General features: G+C 45.6%; 1 protein-coding gene across 3 annotated transcripts in view; it reads right to left on the bottom strand.

Annotated features, from left to right (window-relative positions):
* Nucleotides 1-14,970, bottom strand: part of PREP (prolyl endopeptidase) — a 113,808-nt gene extending 98,838 nt beyond the window's left edge. Inside the window, exons 1-2 of one of the 3 annotated variants that reach the window (XM_032338933.1) lie at nt 14,736-14,970; nt 9,571-9,645 (exon numbers count right to left, since the gene is read on the bottom strand). In XM_032338933.1, the coding sequence (XP_032194824.1) occupies nt 9,571-9,645; nt 14,736-14,780 (120 nt within the window). In that variant the 5' untranslated portion in view covers nt 14,781-14,970. Of the gene's footprint in view, nt 1-1,907; nt 2,018-9,570; nt 9,646-14,735 lie in introns of those variants that run through there. The other 2 variants (XM_032338931.1, XM_032338932.1) reach the window with 2 other exon arrangements.
* Between the last annotated feature and the right edge of the window lie 751 nt (nt 14,971-15,721).

The raw sequence follows: 15,721 nt of genomic DNA, 5'->3' as shown, positions 1-15,721 counted from the left end.
AGCCAGAGCAGCGTCAGCAGAGATCTAATTTTTAAAAAAAAATTGAAAAATAAATAAATAAGCAAGGCATGAGATTTTACAGAGGCAGAACTGAAACCCCCCAAGAATCACACGTATGACTAAACAGACAGCTTATTCGAATGGCCACAATGCTGTACAATGTTAAACAGGAGAGTCCTAGGTGTCCTTATTCTAACACATGCCTTGGTTTCTCCCAATGAAGAAAGAACCATAAACACTGCCCATCCAATCTATAAAGGTGCTAGAAACAGTGAGGAATCTACTAGAATTTTGGCACCTTGAAAGCAGACCCCATATAAATCAAAGGTATTATGGCAGTTTTCCTAAGCTTTCTGGACCTTAATTATCTGGTGAAGCGTTTGGGAAAGAGATTTCTACAGCTATCAGATGTTCCAGAATTACGGCTTAGGCATTCACATTTCACTAAGTGCCCCAAGGAAGATTATTTTTTTTTATGACAAAGTACTTTGTTCCCTGGACATGGCAGTGTGAGGTGGTGAATGGATTTTAGACACATAAGTTTGGGGGCAAAAAAGAGAGGCTGGGAGAAGTCAGTTATTTCACTTCTTCAGCTGTTAGCTCTTTACTGACAGGTTTCCCAGACACCCCAGCCTTTCTTAAGGGAACACTGTAGATGATTAAGACCAAAGCCAAGTTAATTGTCCACAGGCAAGATATCAGTGTTAAATGTATTTAAGCAATCTAAAGTATTTCATCAGTGGTCTGGGGCCTGCTTTTCTAAAATGGAGCTTTCCCTGATGGTGACCACAGGAGGCTAGTGTCCCAAACTCTACTCAGATGTGGCTCAGCGTCCTTTCAGCACTGACCTGTAGCAGCTCAAAGGTTAAGTGGCTTGCCCACCCCCAAATCACTGGTTCACCTGTGCTGGCATCTAAATTCCCTGCCCACAGGGGCCACATCTGTCTCGCACAGGTCAACGTAGGCTAGGGGGAGTTGGAGAGGGACAAACCCCCATGGAGGGGAAAAGAGGGTGAAACCCACAGACCTGTGACGTTTGGGACAGCCAGCATCCATCCTTCTTAACAGATGGTAACTCCAGGTGGCTTTCAACATTACAGATACCAAAGAGGGTTCCTGGGGCTTCTACCAAATTTCTCGAGGCCACAGTTCAGCCAAGGAAAGACTGATCACGTATCTGGAGTTTGGTCAATCAAACCTCCCTCTCCTGGGACAGTCATGACTCAAGGGACAGAGGGTTGAGTGAATGAAGATCATTGATACCATTAACAGTGCTGGGTGAAAAGTGGAAATTCCCGCCACAGAGCCCTACGACTATCTGGTTCCTGCCTATTCCAAGCCTACCCCTTCAGTCCACCCCAGGAGCTGTCCTCACCCTTGCCATAAATTCCCTATTTGCTGAAGTTGGCCAGAATCCATTTCTGCTGCTTGCATCGAAACCCTGGTTACGGAAGGCATAAGGAGAGAGAAAAAGAAGGGAGCCAGAAGTACTTAGAAAAGAGGATGGTCCAGTACCAGCAATTTCCTCAGACTTTTTTTTTTTCTTTAAGAAAGAGAGTGGAGTAGGGGGAGGGAGAGAGAGAGAATCTTAAGCAGGTTCCATTCCCAGCACAGAGCTGGACACGGAGCTTCATTTCATGACCGTGAGATCATGACCTGAGCTGAAATCAAGAGTCAGACACTCAACCGACTGAGCCACCCACATGCCCCATTTCCTCATACTTTTGATGATTATCCCATCCACAGATCAAAAGGAAGTTGTTCCCTACTTACATATTTCATCTGTGGACTTATGAGAAGTATGTTTACAAAGTACCATAAGGGTAAACATTTCCAGAGGAGGTGGTGAGATATTTAACACCTTACAAGTCTTGGAGGTTGACATAATATGTGGTTAACATATTTACCTAAGGCAGTTCCTGTTTCCACTCAAGAATGGACAGCACAGGAGTAATTCTGAATCTAGACCCTTACACGGAACATCAATGAACGGGTGGAAGGGTATTTTACAGGCCAGCTTTGCCTGTGGAGTTCAAAAGGCCCCAATTAAAAGGGGTTCCACCTTTAAGGTAATCTTTGCCCTTTGTTGAATCATCATGCTTTAGAACACAGAAGCCTCACTTATGAGGTCATGGTTCCCTGGAAAAACACCAGCATCCAGAATGTCAAGCACATTCTTCTGAAAGACGTAAGCTTCCAAAGGAAAATCCTGCTTAGTTTCCTGGATGAGATGAAAATAAGGAGAAGAGTCTTGAAGTTGGACATTCTGACTAAGGAGCTGGAGCACTCGAGTCTGAAGGTCCAGTGCTCCGGCCCGTTAAGCAGCAGTGCCCCACACTGCACCATCTTTGCACAGACCTCTGCTGTGTATAAAAAGCGAAATCTTCTGTGCATTTGCTGACTTGAAGGCCATGAACACCTTGGAAGCCAGATGAACAGATTATGATCATACTCATTTTAGACATGGAAAAAAGGAATCTGGGCTAGGGTAGCCTGCCATGGACAGAGCACAAGAAAATGGAGGTAAAAGAGCTCGGATCTGTGTTGACTCCAGTTCCATTTGGCAAATGCCCTCTGCCTCCACATGGCCTCCCAGCGCAAAGGCCATGAGGAAGACCAGCCGCCCACACGGTGAAGGTACTAGTCGCGAAGAAGGTACTCATGGCCTGTCCTGAAGTCTCCAGAGAACATGGGAAACGCAAACCAGTCTTTTACGCTTTCAATTGATTTCCAGTAAACTTTATCTGGCTCAGAGACAGTGAATTCGCCTGTCACAGCACGGGAAGTCCTGGGGACAGGCTTCTACTCCGTCGGCTCTGCAGCCTGGCAGCCCAGTGGCCCGACGCACAAATGCAACTGGGCAGAGGAGTCTTGCCTGCCAGCTCCACGTTGGCTCTGGCTCCGGACTAGGAAAAGCACAGGGCCCAGGGAGATGGAGGCCAGACTGCTACCAGAACAGAGCAGGAACTCCTCACACTACATGCTCTTCGGGTTAACCTTCAACAATGAAAACAAAAGCAAGCAAACAAGAAGAGACCTCACAGAAGGAGGAAGGATGTCTTTCTGGAAGCAGGTGACGACCTTCCTACTGACCTCCATGACACTGCAGTACCTACACTGAAAGTCTAGCCTCCTTCAATATCCTAGAGATGATCAGAAGTCCTTTAAGATTTAAATCTTGCCTGCCAGGAAAGGAAACAGTGCAAGGACAGGGGAAGAGAAAGGGACACGACCAGCTGTCTTGCTCTGGAAGACTGAATGACTCCTGCTCTCCTCTCTGATTCCAGGCCCCTTATCGGCAGGTGTGATGAGCTAGCAACCTGTAACTAACTCTTCCGGCCAATGGGGGAACGGGAAGGAAGAACAAATAATGTCCTAGGGAAGAAGACCTATGTTGTGTATTCTTTTGATCTTCTCTGAAACAGATGGTAATTTTATTTCATTTTATCAGAAGGCATGAATATAAATAAAAATGACTCTTTGGTTTTGTTGTTGCTGGTTCTTACTAGCATTCCTCTCTCATGATCCACCAAGGAAATGGAGTTGTTGTTACTCTCATTTTGCCTAGGGCAGCTCTTAGGGAGAAAAAAAAGTTGGCCATTAGATATACACAACTGATATTCTATACTTAGTTACTCCTGTAGCAAAGTCCCAGGACAGTTTCGGGGAGAGTCAGATCTGACAATTAGTTACAGTTAAGACAGCTATCCCTTGAAAGATTGAATGCTTCCTTCCTCTGTGTATCTACCTTCTGGTAACTCAGTAGCAACTTCTGGAATGTGCAACTAAGAAGCTGGAGCGTGAGACTGAGAGACTCAAGAGCTCAGGAGGAAACTGCTTCTATCTGGACCTTGGGGCTGCAAAACCAAGCCCAATGATGTAAAGACAGGAAGTTATCACTGTTGGGAAGGGGAGCAAACAGCGCGGTGTGGAAGGACACCACCACAGCGGGTGGTGAGGCCAGGACCAATACACATTCACTGGTCCCAGGGAGACCACCAGCTCAGCCGTGAAAGCGACGGAAGCAGAGTCCGGGGAAGCAAGCAGCAGAGCAGTCCCCCAGGCAGGACACTCGTACATCTCCACGACTCCCCCAGATATGTGGTCCACGTGAACAGTGAAGAACACGGGGTTGGGAAGTTTCTGGATTTGACAAGTGGCCCGTGGCTGCTCATGACGGAGGCTGGTCTGTACTGATGGGAACAGTGACAAAGGCAGGTGGCTCAGCTACGTCAAGAGGTGTGGAGAGTAGCTTGTGGACAGAGGAAGAGAGGGAGACAGACCATGGTAAGATCTGAAATAACATCTGAGCAGGGCACCTCCCAAGGGGCCAGGACACCAACAGAGAGGAAGAAAGAGGCTGCAAAAAGCTATGGCAGAGTGTGGGGCTTGGGGATTGCTTGTTTGCCACCAGAAACAAGAACGAAATCTAGAAAGTTTAAAGATGAGGCTTTAAACTCTCCACCACTGCACGTTACTGCCATTGCATGGAGGATGGGGGAGTGGGGCCTGGTTATGAGACTGAAGGTTCAAATTAACTTCGGGGTCAAAACACCGACGTGCAGGGAGACTGCTCCAAACTGCCTCCTACGACGTGTGTGGGACACGCTGGCAACGCCTGTTGAAAGGAGAGTATGAGCTAACTGCCTGCTGGGCCTGCCTGTTTAGTCCTCGAATCATTTTAACGACTGCAAACCTCCCTCCCTAGCCCTCCATGCTGAGAACTTCTAAGGTGACCCTGGTGTTCCACTTATGCCAGTGAGATTTCACTGTGGTTCAGATGCTTCAAGAGGCAGGCCTAGGTCTCTAAAGTATGTTTAACCCAGAGCTGTCCCTTTATCTGATTTTTGTGGTTGAGTTCCTTTTCCCATATAGATTCTCCAACAATCGTTTTTATAAAGGTCATTTGTAAAGTTGCAATTGTTTGGAGCACTGGAATTTTGCATCCTTCTCCCACTTAATAACCTACCAGAAGCACTTTTTCAGATTAGTAAACAATCTTTACAGCCCAGCATTTTAACGGATGCATCTACTAATTCACTGAGCAGATTCAATATATTCTACTAAAATATTACCCTACTGCTGAAAATTTTTCACTATTAGAAATAACGCCCCAAACTGACCCTTTTTGAGATCTCCGTATTTCCAAAATGGCATTGTTACTCTCGCAGGAGCTGTGAAATCTCTTTCATTCCCAAGTGTTTGCTTTTTGTTGCTATCAGATGGGCTAATTTCTCATTATTAGTGACATATATGAGAGGTAACAGTTTTTTATTTTGTACAAATTATTTTGTACATACTCTACTAAATCATTCTAAAAAATTTTCATTTGTTTCCCTTAGATTTTCTAGATTATATATAGATTATATAATCTATATATATAGAATCTAGAAAATCTAATAATATATAATCTGATTATAATCTATATATATAGATTTTATAATCTATATATAATCTAATTATATATTATTAGATTTTCTAGATTATATATCCTATATAATCTATAGTGAATGATAATTTTCTTTTCTCCAAATTTTGGTTCATGTTTTATTGTACTGATCAAAGCTTTTGTAAACATCTAAAAATCGTAGTGACAAGAGACATTTTAGCCTACTATTTAAGTTGTTTTTGAATGAGACATCATCTTGATAAAGCACTGTTATTCCTACTTTATTTTTAGATTTTCTTTAATTTCTGATATTAATTATCTAGCTTTATTAAATCCATTTCTATATTAATATTAAATTCTTCTTCATTTCCTATGATAAATTCTGCCTTCTTTTAAATCTACTAACACTTATTTACGTTCTTTATAGTCACACGAAGGACTGGTCCATAAATCTTCATTGTCCAATACACAGCACTAGCCACGTGTGGATTCTGAGCACGTGAAGTGTGGCAGCTCAGGACTGCTATGTGCAGGAAATGTAAAATATGCACCGTGTTTCAAAAACTTAGTCTCAAAAAAAAAAAAAAGGAAAATATGTTACTATTTTATATTACCTGTTGAGATATTAATATTTTGAAAATACTGATTACATAAAATATAGTACTATATAATGAATTCCTCCTGTTTCTGTTCACTTTTTTAAATGTGGCTACTAGAAAAATCTGAATTACGTATGTGGGTGGTATTATATATCTAATGGGCAGCCCTGGTCTGTTTCCTCTTTACCAAGTATCTCAAGTTTTCATGTCAAGGTCGGATTTACCTCAGAGAACCAAATGAGTTGTGCAAGATCTTCTACAATCTGGAACGTTTGCTAAAATGGGATTATATGGGCCTTGACAGCTTGAAAGGATTCGTCTAGATTCAACACCCTCCTACTCTGGTTTTTGAGAATTTTTTAAGCTACAGGTCTGTTCTGATATTCTTTTATAAAAGATAAAGCCTCAACTGCCAGGCACTGTCAGAAATGGATAACCCACATTAAATACCAGATTAAATCAAAGATCTACTGATAGCATTTCAGATTTTAGTATAAAAGAGCAATGTATGTTCCTCATTTCCTGGCTGGTTTTTATTGAAAAAAGCAGCCTTAGGGGTACGCGGGTGGCTCAGCCGGTGAAGCAACCACCTTCTGCTCAGGTCATGATCCTGGGGTCCTGGGACAAAGTCCCACATCAGGCTCCCTGCTCAGTGGGGAGACTGCTTCTCCTTCTCCCTCTGCCACTCCCCCTGCCTGTACTCTAATAAATAAATAAAATCTTTAAAAAAGAAAAGAAAAAGCCTCTTCTTCTTTGTTTTGGAGGCTATGTGAAGACAGTCCTCTTCACCAAGATCTGACTAGTCCACCTTTGTGTGTATGTCTATGAGCAGAAAATGTTCACTGGAAAAGCACACCCTACCCTTTTCAGTCTGTGACCGAAATTTAACCCCTTAGAAACCAGATGACATACTACTTATCACTAACCAACCTGTTTGGAGCGGAGTGAGAAGGGTGTGCAGGGACACTGCAGAGGGGAGGCAGAAGCTGCAAAGCTCCTCTGACACCCGAGCAAAGCCGTATGCGCAGGTTAGCCCGGGCATGGGGGCCGGCCCATGGTCCTCGCAGAAGGCCCACAAAATCCCATGGCAGGCCCACACGGGAATACATTCCTACAGCTTGCATTCCCAACGCCAGAGTCTTTTTTCTTTTATTATTTTTTAATGTAAAATTGATAATCAGCTGTGCCCCCGATGCCACTCCTTACTCCACACCTACTAGACCAGTGACCTTGGACTTAATCATTCAGTAACTCAATTTCTTCATCTGTAAAATGGGGAAAATAAAAAGATCTATTTTAGACTTAGAGAATTAAATGAAACGGGGTATGCAAAGCTACCAATAAAGTGTCTGGCACAGAGTAAGCATCCAGTAAATGTACACCATGAAAGTAATAATGTACACTCATTAGCTGTTAAGATCACTAGCGAAGTTTCATCTACTAATAAGTGGCTTGGCAACCACGGGACCAGCCAGTATCAATTAAGGAACAGCCAAGTTTATATGTTATGTTCAATAACACATAAACTAAAACTGGGTCATTCTGATCTTGCTGAATCCCTCAATCACCATCAAAGCTTGAAGAAATCAAGGCTGTATCCATGACCCCAGACAAAGACATATCAAAGAGACAGTCGTTGGGGACACTCTTCTCAGAGAAGCCCAGGAAGCTCACTCCCTTCCCTGGGGCTTCTTGTTCATCACAGACTACACAGCTACCTGTGACTCCCTATCGCAGGCTCAATCATCCCCCCCCCCCCCAGCTCAAACTAATGCTGGGTGAGGTGGGGCGTGGCAGGGTGGAGGGGAGGAGGCAGCCCCAGACCTGCTCCCTGTGCCGTCTCGCCTTTCCTGCAGAGCTGGAGCCTTCGCCCACTCCAAAAGATCTCCATCAGTTTCTCATTCTGGAGTCTCTACTCCTCCACCTCTATAACCAGTGCTTCATGAAAACCCAAATACCAATCATTCTCACCCAGGAGAACTTTGCCTTTCTTAAAGTCCGGAAAGGGAGAGAAGAAGGATTACAAGTACTAGGGAACACCACTGGAAAATCTCAAAATGGCGGCGTGCTTATTTCAAGGACAAAGGTAGGGGAGAAGTTGTAAGGGCTTCTGTAGTGAGCGAAAAAGGACAGACATGCTAGGAAGAACAGGAGAGGGTGACAGAAAGGGAGTGTATTTAACAGTGCTTTTTGAAAAATGGGAAATGTGTACTCTGGGATTCCAAAGAAGCTCACATGAATTCCTGGAATAGAAAAAGTATACATCTTCCCATGTGCTAAGTAATACATAAATATAGTTATAAAAAGGAGTCAAGGCACTTGAGATGGATTGGAGAAACATGATCTGCTCACCAAACAAACTAATTAACCACATACAGTATAAGTAAGGATGAGTCCCAAATGCCAAGTCCTGGGCACTCCAAGGAGAACAGAATATCTATAGGACATAGCACTGAGGTGTGACTTCATTAATGAAATGAGACTTCAGCTCAAAATACTATGTGTTTCAGGGCACCTGGGTAGCTCAGTCGGTTAAACGGCCGAATCTTGACTTTGGTTTGGTCATGATCTCAGGGTCCTGGGACTGAGCCCCACATCAGGCCCCACACTCAGCAGGGAGACTGCCTGAGGACTCTCTCTCCCACTATCCTTCCACTCACTCATGTGCTCTTGCTTGCTCTCTCTCTCTCTCAAATAAATACATCTTAAAAAAAAAACAAAAAAAACCCTGAGTTTCTCCAAAAGAACAGGAAAGCTTTATATTTTCAGACAGAACAGAAAATTCTCCCTTCCACCCCCTTACTTCTATAAAATATAAGAATGTTCTTATATTTACAATTTGGTTTTTGTTTTATTGTTGTTCCATTAAAATCAGTAAGTAATTCAAGACCAGCCTTCACTTTTAAGACCTGATACTTGTTCAGTATACAGTTGAGCTTTCGATAGTACGGAACTATAAATGTATTCTCTCTTCCTTATGATCGTCTTAATACCATTTTCTTTTCTCTAGCTTCCTTTATTTTAAGAAGATAATATACAGTACATATACAAAATGTGTGTTGACTCTTCCTGTCATCGGTAAGCCTTCTTGGCAACAGCAGACTATGAGGAGTTAACTTTTTGGAGACTCAAAAGTTATAACTGGATTTTCAGCTACACTGGGGAGAGGGGTCAATGCCACCAACCCGCAGGTTGTTCAAAGGCCAACTTTACAGGATTTCCTTTTCCTTTGGAAAAAATGTTTTAGGCAACTTTCGCTTCACATTATTTTATGTTTTCATTTTTACCTGGCATTTTACTTCTCATATTTTCATTTCAAATACTTGGTTCATCGGTGTCACCATAAACCATAAACATTATTGCAAACATTTTTTATTTTCTCTGGGACTAAAATGTTCTCATCTTTCACCCATGAATCATTTGACAAAAAGTGGTAGCACCAACAGGCTCCTTCACCACCCCACGGAAGAAAACACAGGAAGATACCAGGAAGGAAAAAGCCATAGCTACTGATGGCTAGGGTTTGGCCATCAGTACTAAGGTACTAAGTCCACCTCATCTTTAATTATAAGCCCTAATTACCTTTGTCTGTTCGCTGTCTGGGTCTTCAAGCCAAGCATAAGGGTCATAAATCTTATGTCCATGATAATCCTGTACCTGCAACAGACAAAATGTGGTATTGAACAATTAGTGTCTAACCCCCAACTGCGTTAGTATTTTCTGAATGTAACAGAGAAAACAGGAGGACAGGCAAAAATACCCCAATTGGCTCACTGGCAATGTGTCTGCCCAAATTACCACATGAACCAAAGCTGGCAGGTTCTCAAAGGTGTCAAGCCACCCGCCGTGAAAAGCATGTTTTAGCTGGAGAGGAAAGAAAGATGAAAGGTCAGAATAGGGAACTGCTCTGTCTGTACAACACAAAACAAAGGCCTGCCGCTGTGCTAAAGAAACTTGGAAATGTGTGGTCAGTGGCAAAGCCCAGAATCGCACAATGCAGCGGGGACACAAGAAGGGCCCGTTTGTGAAGGAGTTACCACACACGTGCTTACTGGCTTCTCGTCTGTTCCTGCTAAGCTTGTTAATGATTAGAAAATCTCCCTACAATATATTACATGATAGGTTTTGTCTTTAAGTCTCAACTGCCAGAAAGCAAGTCACCGATGTGCAGTAGAATGATTCTAGTTGATATCAGCTAAAAAAAGCTGACTTGGGCACAATGAAAGAACATTCCTAAAACTGAAGCCTTTCTTTCCTTTTGTGTATTGTTATGAAATGCTTATAAAAAAAAAAAGAGGCACAAAGGCATCACCCTATCAGACTAGTCTGCTATTTGAAGAAAGACAATGGCTTAGTGCAGGCAGGGTCTGGCTGAGGGGAAGGCTTCAGGAGCGTCCATGGGAACTGACCATCAGAAACACCTTCAAGCTTCTGAAAAGCCACATCCCGTGCCTGGCCTCAGAAACTGAGCGAGCCTGCCAGAGAGGGCAGGAGTCACCACTCCCCAGGTGATCATGCCTAAAAAAAAATTCCTAAGGGTAGAGGCCGTTATGAAATCTCTCCGTTTCATACTATCCTGATAAATCTAACTGAAACCACATGGACAATATCTTTCCAGGAAATCTCTCTGAACAACTTCAACATTCCAGCGACAGTTTCTTAGGAAGGTTTTTGGGAACAATACCAGGGTCTCAGATGAATTTTTAACTCCTAGCTTTGTCTCGAACATCAGAAGGTAAGGGCTCCTCCCTAACAGAGAGAAACAATGTCCTGGGAAAGGAAAAATCTGCTGCTTCTACTTCTGGTCACAGTTCCCGTGTGGCTGCTGGGCAGGTGAGAAGAATCTCCTGGTGCCTAAAACCCTGGGCTTTCTGCAAAGGGCCTTCATCTCACTGCATCTGGTGAGAGCCAGATGAGAGAACACCTGGAGAAATGCACACCTGGAAGAATAGGCAGTTGCAGCAGAACCCTCAGAAAATGTTCTCATTAAACAACTGCCAAATGCAAGGGACTTAACACCAGACTAAAATCTCTCCTGATGAGTTTTCATAAAATGACCAACTTTTAACCTTTATGGAAAACCTCTCTAAATTGTAGCTGACTGTTACCACTGAACGAAAACTTACCTTCGTATCTGCAAGGCTTTCATATTTTACACCCCTTGAAGTGGTTTTCAATATGCTTAAAATAACTACCTTCTCCTCTCTGACAGTAAGAAATCTGAAAAATTTAAAGTTGTAAAGGATCTTCCAATTCAACATTTTTAGGAGCCACGACAGACAACTGGCAACATGCCCAGGGCCACACCGAGTTCAGAACCAGGGCTAGGACTAAAAACAAACTGCCCACAACTTTTCCCCAAATATTCCTTGGAGGTGACACGCCAGGTTTAAAAATGGTCCTCAATTATGATGTTACTAAAACTCAAGACGCTTCTATCGACTTAACTTGTCATAAGAAAACAGAAAAGATTAACAGGAAATCATGTTAGTTTTGCCTAATACTAGGTCCAAAACAATGAACATTTGCTGACTATCCCCACTGTTGTGCCTAGTGTTTTAAGGCATCCTCGTAAGAGGGTGGATGATATTTCTAGTTTACAGAGTATGGAATGCAATTCACAAAGACAAACAAGCACAAAGGGCTACAGATTTACTGTTCACTTGGAGGCTACCGTGGACTATAAACACCAAGCCACAGATTTCAGCCACAGTATCTCACTGAGAGGCTCTTACTAACTTATTTTCCAGGTGAGGAAACTGAAGTCAGATAGTTTAATAAGCAGTAGAACCGTGACCCTCTATAAGCCAATCCCAAAGTCCGTGCACTTAAGCTCTTGCTAATGAACTGGGCCAGTTGTAAACTGGCAGGCCCACCCCTGACCCAGAGCCCAGGGCTGCCTCCTGAATGGTGTTTACCTCTGAGGAAACAGCCCCATCTCCCTAGCACCAGCATTACCATCTAAAACAGACTGAGGTCAGCTGTGCAGCAGACATTTTTAACCAGGGGAGGAAACGCATTCTCCCCAGGACAATCCCAGGAGCCAAGGGCCACCACCCTACTCCCCTGCCCCATTACTTCTTCTACAAGACCATTCCCTATAAGTGATCTTATAGCCACATCCCCCGAACTCAAGTTGTGCAGTGTCTGACTCCATCCGATCTAAGTTTGCCAGCCATACCTCATCTCCCCCCAAAGACTTTTAAAAATAGAGCCCTGACAAGGCACTGTTACTATTCAATATTTTAGTTGTACTATTCAGTAGCTTACCTGCTGACTTCAGGGTAAATTGCAGAGTCCTACACACAGCAGGCAAAGCCCATCAAATCTGACCTTTTTTTTTTTCCTTTCCTTTCCAGCTCCCATCCAAGCTTGTCCACGCATGGATGGTCACAATGGCCTCCCTGCCATCCCACAAACAAGTGCAAGTCCACAACTGTCCAGCCCTACGTAACTATGATTTATTTTGGTCACACAGCCAGGAATGTCCTTTCTACCTTATCCGACTGGCCAATTTCCGGGCTCAACGCACATATGATCTCTTTGCCCTGTGGAAATTAAACCCATTCTCCTGGGTGTTCTCCACTCACCCCACACACTCTTCTAACCCCTGGAGCATGCCTGAATATTTCCTGACAGCAACACGCTGGGGGAATGGATGATGGCCTTGCACTGCAAGTGTCATGGTTTCCAAATTTCTGCTCATTAGGGCAGAAACCCACCAAAAATGGTTGCATACTCCAACCCCACAGTTCAGCAGAAGACTGCTGATGTTCAAGTGACAGAGAGAGAGCTGCAGTAATTTCTAGCACCTGCTGAAGAGAGAAAAAACCCTCCTAGAAATCAAGGCTACCATTTGAGTAAATGCGTTAAGTCTAGCCTAAGGTTTAGTAATCAAGGCTCTGTCACAGGAAAAAGATACCCCATGTAGGCTATCAGGGCTGGTGTAAGTACACTGCGAGAGCCACAGAGCAGAGCCCAAGCTGGACCAGAGCTACATTCTCCTGGCCATGAGGCTTAGGGTTTTCACGAGTTCTCTGATGAGAAGAAACTGGAGAATATTAAAATCTATGTCACCTTTTGAGTTAATTGTTCATTACTGTTTTAATGGTTCATAATCTTTTCGATGTCTTCATAAAATTCTCACTTAACCCTTTCTAGAACTGCAGGATTCTGGTAACCCAAACGGAAAAACGAAGCAAGGAGCGATCCCTACTAAAAACAAAATAAGTCTAAAACGACACTTACCAAGCCACACAGTAGAGAGTTCTTTATATTTTTATCTACCCTGAAAACTCAAACATCCCAAAGAACCAAAATGAGATATTCACATGTCTTCTGATTACTGAAGTCTGGCCCACTGCGGGGCTAGACTGTCATGTGAATAAATGAATGACGATCTTCTAACTGCAAACATTAAGTCCTAAGCCCTGTGGCTAGCCAAGCCAGCACTAATATTTCATATATGAGAAAGAATGCCTATAACAGTTAAGTGATCTCCCCAAAGGCATCCAGCCAGTGAGTTGCAAAACCAGAACTAGCACTCAGGTCTTTTCCTCTTTTCCATTCCGGGCAGGATCACTTTACTCTTCATACACAAAGGAAACACAGGAATACAGCTTCTTGGGCCGTGAGAGTAAATTTAATAATCAAGCAGCTGAAGAGACTGAGAAAACATGGTTACCAGATGGCCACTGGTCAAAGAAACCATGAATGTACAGTGCCACTTGGAAGTCTTAATTTGAAACAATATGTCCTTTACTCTAAAGTCTCAGTACCTTTTAACCCAAAGGAAATGTGCTTTGAAGTACAGACTTTTTGGCATAAATCAGGTCAGAGTAAGTAGAAAAAAACTGGATGTATATATACAATTTTTTTTTAATTCTGATTCTATTTTAAGTTATCTGAGAAATTTGGCTATTCCTAAGAGAATCATGCCTACGAGGTCTGGATTCACTCCAGTTCCTAAGATGCCAAATTAATTTTTACACAAAAAGGGTGTTTGCCCAGATTTCCACCCACTAGATCTCAACAGTTACCCTGAGATAATCTACAGCTTATGTAAATGACGGCTAACCCCTCCACTAAGCAAAACAAACTCATTCTGAGAAAGGCCATCCTCTCTCCCTTCTAAAGGCCTCCTCTCACCCCCATTAACTCCTTTTCTCGTTTAGGAAAACTTGGATCCACACTGCAACCCTGTGGGGTCACTACTCCAATCCTTGCCATTACTCTGTCTCATCTCTGCATCCCCGGCGGCCTGGGGCAGGGCAGGCACTCAATACACATTTTAAAATCGAATGAATGAACTTAAGGATTTTAAGTCTGGAAGTTCAAAAAGTTTGCTTTTGTTTTAAATTTTACACCATCCACTCACATGCACACTTTCTCCTACCATATTCGAGCAAGAGCCTCCTCCAGTCAAAAAGCGGGGACACGTTCCGTCTTCCCAATCCCGTAAAACGCCCATTCCTACCTGGGCGTCTGCCCTTGACCCCATTGATTTTTCGGAGGCGGCCCAACGGCGGCTGACCCCAGGCTCCGCCGGCACCAGGCGGCCGAGGACGGCCACCAGGGCCCCCGCGGCTCGGGAGGAGCCGGGCGCCCCCGGCCCCTTTCTCGCAAACAAAGGCCGAGGGGGAGGGGAGGGACGCAGGGGGCGAGGGGCTGCGGGGAGAGCACTGCGGGCGGCGGCAGACGCGGCACCCGCGGCGGGCAGCCGGGCGGGCGCGGGCTGGGGTACTCACGGCGGTCTCGTCGCGGTACACGTCGGGGTACTGGAAGGACAGCATGGCCAGGGGCGGGCGGGGGGCAGCGTGGGGGCGCGGGCTGCGGGCTGCGGGCGCGAGCGGACGGGGCTGGCCGCGGGGCGAGGCTGGGACGCTGGCAGGGGCCGAGCGGGCGGCGGCGGCGGCGGCGGCGGGCGGCTCTCGGCCAGGGCTCCCACGACCGGACCGGCGAGGAGGCGGCGAGGAGGCGAGGACGTGCTGGAAGCAGGAAGCAACTGCCGGCGAGGCCGGGAGCCCCTCCCCGGCGGGCGGGCCCAGCGGCGGCTGCGGCGGCGGCAAGAGGGAGCGGGCGGCGCCGTGCGTGCGCCGGGCCGGGCGCACAGCTCCCTCTGCAGGAGCGCCGGCCGCGCCCGCGCCGCCCGGGCACACGGGCCACCCCGCCGAGGCCGCGCCGCAGCCACGCCGGCCCGCCGCCCGGGGGGTCACCTCGCCGGGCACCCGCCCGAGACGCACCCGCGCCGGCCGGGGACACGGTGCGGGGCACGCGTCCGGTCACGCCGGGCGGGGGCCACCACGCCTCCTCCCTCCCGCCCTCCCGAAGTCTCTCGCTGTCAGTTTAGCCGTAGCCGCGCCGGCGGGAGAGTGAACAGCAGGGGTTGCTTATTAATCAACTCCCCCCTCTTCCCGTTCCCGGGCGCGGTGGGGCGGCAAAGGGAGACCTTGCCTCTCCCCAGCTGTGACAGCGGAGGGCTTGGGGTGGCCTAATTTTCAGTGCCTCCGACTCCGGTCTTGGAAGGGAAGGAGTAATGGCTTGTGATAACCGTGAAGCAAACACATCTCCCTTAACTCCCAACACCCCTAGTGGGCACTAGGTGGTTGGGCATCCAGATGACAGAGGTGCTTAGAGGTTTTCGTAGGACAATGGGTGAGCCCTTATCTGAGCTTTGCCAATTGAGAGGGGACTAAGGTGGGAGCATCTAGGGTCTTTTGATCATCCTGCCAAT

The sequence above is a fragment of the Mustela erminea genome, chromosome 4, assembly GCF_009829155.1.
Source record: "Mustela erminea isolate mMusErm1 chromosome 4, mMusErm1.Pri, whole genome shotgun sequence".
Classification (NCBI taxonomy): Eukaryota; Metazoa; Chordata; class Mammalia; order Carnivora; family Mustelidae; genus Mustela; species Mustela erminea.
This window is presented reverse-complemented; position numbering and strand designations above follow the sequence as displayed.